Source organism: Capronia epimyces (assembly GCF_000585565.1).
Source record: "Capronia epimyces CBS 606.96 chromosome Unknown aczIQ-supercont1.3, whole genome shotgun sequence".
NCBI lineage: Eukaryota > Fungi > Ascomycota > Eurotiomycetes > Chaetothyriales > Herpotrichiellaceae > Capronia > Capronia epimyces.
In genome coordinates this window covers 2,135,361-2,142,559 of record NW_006912906.1, presented here as the reverse complement: position 1 = coordinate 2,142,559, position 7,199 = coordinate 2,135,361, and the positions used below count along the sequence as shown (strand labels likewise).

The 7,199-nt window shown below is 55.9% G+C and overlaps 3 protein-coding genes across 3 annotated transcripts in view; 1 reads left to right on the top strand and 2 right to left on the bottom strand.

The window, feature by feature from the left end:
- The window catches only part of A1O3_04051 (uncharacterized protein), a gene marked incomplete at both ends in the record, with an annotated part of 2,312 nt that extends 418 nt beyond the window's left edge, over positions 1-1,894 (bottom strand). Inside the window, 3 exons of the mRNA XM_007734182.1 lie at positions 211-1,488; positions 1,580-1,708; positions 1,790-1,894. Coding sequence (XP_007732372.1) covers positions 211-1,488; positions 1,580-1,708; positions 1,790-1,894 — 1,512 coding nt within the window. The remainder of the gene's footprint in view (positions 1-210; positions 1,489-1,579; positions 1,709-1,789) is intronic.
- Positions 1,895-3,104: 1,210 nt separating this feature from the next.
- Positions 3,105-3,995, bottom strand: A1O3_04050 (uncharacterized protein; the record flags this gene model as incomplete). Its single annotated transcript, XM_007734181.1, has 1 exon — positions 3,105-3,995. One exon carries the CDS (start codon positions 3,993-3,995, stop codon positions 3,105-3,107), a length of 891 nt encoding a protein of 296 aa, XP_007732371.1.
- Positions 3,996-5,831: 1,836 nt separating this feature from the next.
- On the top strand, positions 5,832-7,197 carry A1O3_04049 (valyl-tRNA synthetase; the record flags this gene model as incomplete). The annotated part of the gene is made up of 2 exons (XM_007734180.1): positions 5,832-6,010; positions 6,054-7,197. The coding sequence occupies 2 exons, from the start codon at positions 5,832-5,834 to the stop codon at positions 7,195-7,197; spliced, it is 1,323 nt and encodes a 440-aa protein (XP_007732370.1).
- Between the last annotated feature and the right edge of the window lie 2 nt (positions 7,198-7,199).

Here is a 7,199-nt window from a genome sequence, read left to right as displayed (position 1 = left end):
TTGCTGTTGCTGTTGCTGTTGCTGTTGCTGTTGCTGTTGCTGTTGCTGTTGCTGTTGCTGTTGCTGTTGCTGTTGCTGTTGCTGTTGCTGTTGCTCCTTCTCATGCTGCTCCTGGGCCTTTTGCTCCCGCTCGCGCTGGCGTTGTTCATCGTTCGGCATGAACCGACACGCCAGCGCGTCGCAGTACTCGCGCATCTGCTCGTTCGGCACGTACGTCTGTTCCACGGCCGAGGCGCCCAGCACTTGTCCGGCCTTGTCTAGCGCTTCTGCGTACGTGAACCGGTGCATACACGCCTGGCTGTACACGGTCTCAAAGCCAGTCTTGGGCACGACACCGAGTTGATGCCAGGGCTCGGGCCCCGGTTTCGCCTCGTCGCGGCCAAAGAAGCGCCATGACGCGACCTCGGTGGCCCCGTTCCACGAGACGTACAGCGTCATCTCCTCGCCGTGCTGTGAGTACGTCCACAGGGCCGGCTTCGTCAGCGGCTGTCCCACCCAGTTGTCGAACTTGTGCACCCGGTAGTTCATGACATTGCTCCAGCCCAGCGCGCCGTAGAAGACGATCTCGTGGTCGGCCGTGTACTCGGTCCAGAATGCGTCGTTGCCCCAGCCCATCAGGAGATTGCCGTTCGCCAGCCGCTGCAGATTGCCCTGCGATTTCGAAACGTGCGCGTGGCCGTCCACCACGGGCGGGTCGAGGTTCACCAGACACGTCGCCACCCGGGTGCGGTGGTCCAGGCTGATCAGCTGGCCGGTGGAATGAGGTTGAGTCTGGTTGAAGCCGTTGGAGCCGTTGTCGAAGAGCGAGATGACCGTGTGCGTCTCGTTCTCCGACACGAAGCGGGCGTCGTGCTGGAACGAGAAGGAAAACCCGGCCAGATGGTAGTCCGACCGGGCCCCGTTCAGCCGCCAGATCAGGTGGCCGTCGACCCCCGACACCTTGTACACGGCCGACACGTGCCGGGCGGAAATCAGGTAGTCGCCGTCCTCATTCTTGTCGATCGAGTTGATGTGGAAGTAATCCCACGGGCTGTCCGGTCGCTCGCCGCTGCCACTGATCTCGGTGCTGCTGGGGCCGACGTAGCTCTCGCGGGGATCGACATGGTCCAAACTGTGCCATTCGAACAGCACCTTGCCCGTCTCGACGTCGACTTCTTGAAACGCCCCCTGCTGGATGTAGCCCAGGCCGTCGCACAGATCCCACGCGCACAGATCGTACACGCGCCGGAGGTACTGGGTCATCAGAGCGGACCGGCCGTCATGGATCAGCTTGAACTCATGCATGTCCGAGGATGCCTGGTGGCTGCCCGGCTCCACGGATCGGACAATGCGATAGTGTCGGTCCATGATCACGCCGTGGCCGTGGCCCCATCCCACCATCTGGCTGCCTTGGTAGAAGCACAGATGGATGTCGCCCTTGTACCGACACGTCTGAGGCGCATGGCTGATGCCTGGGCCGACGTTCCCAAAGCCGGAATACACCAGGTCCTAGGGAGGGGATGGGATGGTCAGCACATGGCCACAAAGACAGCAACAGCAACAGCAACAGTCACTCCTCCGCCAGGGCCCTTATCCTTACCGCCTCGTTGTCGTAGATATAGACCGATTCCTGGGCCTGCTGATACGGCGCCACAAAGTAATACCCAGGCGCCTGCTTTTCCGGAACATGCGTGAAGACACTGAGAATCGGCGCCACCAGGTCCGGTCGCTGTTGGCCGAGATCGACATCTGGTCAGTGACTTGGACTCGGACTTGGACTCGTATCTTGCTCGCCAGCATGTCGACTCACCGATCGAAAGACAGACACGGGCTGCGACTTGTTGTCAGCCACGATCCGCCAGGTGAACAGGCATGTCAGCCACAGCCAACAGTGGAAAGGCAGGGAGAGACTCATGGCAGCGCTCGGGTTGGGTTGGATTGGGATGGGATGAACTTCAGCCTGATGGTTCCAGACACGTCTCATCCGGCGCAGGGTAGGGCTGGGAAAGACAGATACGTCTCATGCTGCGCAGGGTAGGGTTGGGAAAGAAAAGACAGACGCTCGAGACACGAGACAAGCAGTAGCCAGGCTACACCAGCTGCATGCCTCGATCTGGACAGCCTGCCATCTGCCGAGGAGTCGGGATCAGGACGGTTAGCGACTGTTGACTGTGGACTGTGACTGTAATTGATCTTCCAGGTTGCAATCCTCCGGAACCCAGAGTGGCGTCGACCGTCGACGGCGGTCTCGGTCGCAGATTTCCTCCATCGATTCCAGCTGGGAGAAGCCAGCTGTGGTTCTGTGGTTCTGTGGTTCTGACCCAACAAGCCATCTGAGATCATGACGCGGCGTCAACCGTGTCCACGTTTGCAAATTCTGTCCTCCGCAATACGTAGCACCAAGGGTCGTCCAACTCGGTGATAGATCCATTGGTGAGGGCCTCCGCTGGCCGGGGTGGGAACCATGGACCGGGATGCTCCTTGTTCGGCGGAACCACGGCGTGGGTCGCTTCTCGACCAGGCCACCTCAGCTCTGGGGTGACGAGTCTGCATTCCGCATCCGTCTCTCTCTAAACGACCACGATGCTCAGGCTCAGGCTTCCCAACATCGCTGAGCTGAGCTGTACTGGGCTGGGTGTCTTGATGGTCCTCTGGTTCCCCAGTCCCAGTTGACCATCTCTACAACCACAACCACCGTAACCAACACCAACACCGGCTCCGACTCCGACTAGATTCTTCCGCTCACCTTCTGACTCTAGTACAACGTACACTGTACACCATACATATGACCAGCTAGCTCACTGAAGTGCAGATCAAACGAAAAATGGGAGAAACGGTCGTAATGTTCCATCCTGTTACAGCACATCACAAATCAGGCTGCGATAAGCACGCGATCAAAGACCCTTGTTGACCCAGCTAGCATGATATATGTAGTATCCAACCCACCGATCCCAAAACTCCAGCCAATATACATTTCTTACTTCCTAGAACAAATCCCAGCACCAGAAGCCGGCAACTAGCCGACGTGGTCAGCTGGGATGGCTCCAAACGCCGTGCTATATGCAAGCCCTGCCCATGCCGACAGGCGCCCACAATACATGTCCAATCCTTCTCCTCACAACTCTCTAAGCTGTTGTTCGCCAGACGGCCCTGTGTGCAAATTTCGGTAGGTAGTGGGTATACGCGAACGTTGCAGAAAGCGCAGTAGCGACGACGGGGACCCCTACTACCAAGGCGCGGAAGACGACATTCATCATTTGCTTGCGGTTCTGTGTTCGGCATCGTTGGACAAAGTGGTCCGCATCGTTGGATCTTGGGAATGGTGTGTCAGGGATCGGGTCGCCGAGAAAGTCGCACAACGGTTTCCAGCCGGAGCTGACTCGGTATTCCAGCAGCTGGCCGGGCGGCACGAGCTCTCGGATTTCCTGGTAGTAGTCGTGATACCGTTGCTTGCCCTGATTCTCGAACTCGTCGTAGAAGAAATACTTCCAGAACTGGCGTAGCATGGGGTAGTACAATCCGGCAGCCCAGTCAAAGTTGGCCACAGCCTTGAGCTCCGGGTCGTTGGCGCGCCAATTGACTGTCTTCATCACGGACTTGTGCCATGAATCCACGTCTCTCGTGGTGACGATGATCTTGGCCTCCGGATACGCCTCAATCAATTCTTTCGCAAAGGCAACAGCGGGCCAGTCGCACACCGCCTGGCAATGGCCGAGCAGAGCGTCCCATTCTTCGCGACCAAATTTTCCCTTCCCCTCGTACTTGGCGGCGAAGGCGTCCATCCAGCAGAGACAATCGGGAGGGTTTTCCACGCTGGCACACATCATGTGGTATGTGTCGGTATAGCCCAGCTCCTGCAGAGCTGAACGCAGCGAAGCTGTGCCGGTTCTTCCTAGGCCGAGTGCCAACACCCTCATTGGCACGATGCGTTTGCATTGCCGCCGGTCAATGTCGGTCTGGTAAGGAGTGAAGATGTCGGTCGCAGGTTTGGGCGTGTACGGAATGCCGGAGGCCATGGCGTAGGGTTGGTGAGGATTTCGCAACCTCGGAAGTATAGAGATGGTTGGTAAACGCGGGATGTTGGGGGAACCGAATTGAAAGGGTTTAACACCAAGCAGCGGTGTTGAGGTCTCTTATGCCGACAGCTTGATAACACCCTGATGGCACGGACACGATGGGAAGAAGGAGTATCCTACAAGTCAAGTGGTCAAGGCGGCAGTAGTCAGGAGACGGACCTGATCAGCATGGCCGCTCCAGTCTCTTGGTGGGATATGCCAGACCAGCGACGTGAGGCCGACACCTTGGGGTTATTTCGCTATGCTTTGGAGCTGCCGTCAATCGAAACGAAGCCGCTGTGTACGTGTCTCTCCCGCAACAGTGGCAATTGTTACCGCTTGAATTCGGGTGTAAATAACGGCAGGGCTCCAGCATGGCTATTTCCACAGTGGACCACCCACAAAGGTTGAGGAACTCGCCCAATAATGAAGCACTCACCTGTAAACAAGAGGCCACGAGTACCAACGACGCTGCTGACGCGCTGACGTGCCTCCGCCAGAAGGCCAAGAACATAACCTAGCCAAGTGGAGAAGACTTACGACTCTTTGGCCTTGCAGCCGTTTGATTGCGCCAACCCGTCCAAAAGATCAGGGACCACGTAACGGCGTCGTCAAGCTGTCAAGGAATTCTCGGTCAACACGAACGCCCATTGTCGGAAGACAGCTAAGCTAGCCAGTGGCACACATTGGACGCGTTGCTCGAAAGTATCCCAGACTGCAAATCAGTGCACGGTGGCTAGTTCGTGCTAGCGTTCCAGAAAGGAGATTGTGGCGGTGGTTTGACGGCAAAACCGAACATGTCACGACTCCTGTCAACGACAGTGACGCGTCCATGAAGCATCCGCACATGTTTTGCACACACCAGACCAGGGAGAGCTGAAGTCCAGCGAGTTTGGGGACGGCCGCGGGACAAGGTCGGAGAACTTTTCCTATAGACTCTCGAGTCTTTGGGCCTAGGCATTGGCAATCTGTTCGGCATTCGGTGCCGAGCTGGACGATCGCCGACTGCCGTTAGGAGACATATCCATGAGTATTTGCCTGCGAAGCTTCGGATACGCAAAGTAACATTCAGAGACTCCCAAAGGAAGGAGAATGAGGTGAAATGAGAACGAGAGTAAGCAGGAGGCACCGGTTGATATATAGTCCCGGACGCCGTCTTGTTGCGAGTTTGGCACCCAAAATGGCGACATTGAGGGTACCGAGATTTGGCAGATCACGTGATCAAGCTCGGCGGGTCCCAGCACACCCATTTCCTCTCTTCAACGTTGTTTGTTAACAGCCTCTTCCGAGTATTCTGTGGGTATGGACGACGTGGACACTCTTGCGGTGCCAGTAGACGCGGTGAGATTGGACGGAAGGGTGGAGAAAGACTCGAAATGAAGCACAAAGTTCGATGAAAGACTCGATAAATTGGTAGTGGTAAAGATGGCCGACTGTGAGTCTAGGATAAACGATATTCAGATGCAGGCAAGAGGATGAAAGATCACGCTGCCAGCGTTTTCTCCGGGCGTCATCCCATCCCCATGGCGAATCACCGCTCCTTGTGTACTCAGTCAAGCTGACTCGTGGACGATTGCGATGTTGTAACTCATACGGTGCATTGTCTTGGTCGAAGAATACCGATCGTGGCTGGAGAACAAGACAGCGAGGCCATGTAGACCGTGTACATCATGCGTACAGATGTAAGGCAATATAATGCCCATAGGTGAAACGCAGTCGTGAGACCGTCTTAGAGCACTGCGGCCTGGGTACTTGAAGCCTCGAAGCCTTGTCCGCGGAACAACGCGCCGGCACATTATGCTCCGCCGCATATCGATAAGAAAATTCCCAAACTTTTTAGCCGCATCACTTCAAGGTCTGATCCTGATATCAGCGTCTACTACCGGTAGTATACGAACAAAGGGCAAAGTACAGGCTCAGCGTCTCTCAGCTGTTACAAATCTTCTAGGTCTCTCACTATGCTACGAGAAATGCAAGTGTGTCCCCGAAGCTGCTGGCTTTTCCACTAACACCTTGCAGTAAACCCCGAAATGCGCGGACGGCGCGCATCGTCAAGGCTCGAGAACCCCAGCAAGTCGAATCGAGAAAACGAGTCCTCCTTTTCCACGGCACAAAATGTCCTCAGCCAGTGGCTTCCGTTCTCAAAACCGTACACACCCTAACAAAACCCGACTCCGTCCTACTGCACAAGAAGAACGAGAACATCTACCCCTTCGAAGACACAGCCTCGATAGAATTTCTGGCGCAGAAAAATGAATGCGGCGTGGTGGTCTTTGGCACCCACTCCAAGAAGAGGCCCAACAATATCACGATCGTGCGTATATACGATGGAAAAGTCCTTGATATGGTGGAGCTCCTCCTTCTCGTGCCTGCGGACCAGCCGCCGACCGAACCGAAGATGGAGGTTGGGGTGGGAATGAAGCCCTTAATCTTGTTCTCGGGCTCGCAATGGGACGACCCTTCTTCTTCTGCACAAGCGACACTCTACCAGACCCTCAAGTCAACACTGCTCGACCTCTTCCAGGGCGAAGAAGTGCCCTCCATTGACGTCGTAGGCTTACAATACGTCCTGATGATTGCCTCGGGTGAGAGCACAAGTTCGTCCGGAGATCTGAATAATCCCGCCGACAAGCCTGTGCTTCATCTTCGTTGGTACAAGATTCGGACCGTGAGGTCCAACAATGCCAAAATCCCCCGAGTGGAACTCGACCCAATGGGCCCCAGCTTTGACTTCCGAGTCAGTCGTCACCGAGAAGCCGACTCAGCTGTGATGGCAGATGCGCTGAAGCATGGACGCAGACCGAACGAGGCAAGGACCAAGAAGAACATTGAGACTGACTTGGTCGGCGATAAGATTGGTCGCGTCCATCTGGGGAAACAGGACCTTTCAACGCTGCAGACAAGAAAGATGAAAGGCCTCAAACGAGGACGAGACAACCTTGGAGAAGACCAGGAAGGCAGGTACGAAGGTCGCTTCGACCAAGATGATCTTAGTGATGACGAGGACCTGGTCGACGGTGGAATGGATGTGGATGATGAGGTCTCGGAAGGGGGGAGCAGTGGTGGTGGCAGTGGGGATGAGATCAGTATTGGTGATGATGATGCCGAGATGGGAGAGGGAGATGATGCGGATGACAAGCCGAAGCGGCAACGGATTTCATGATT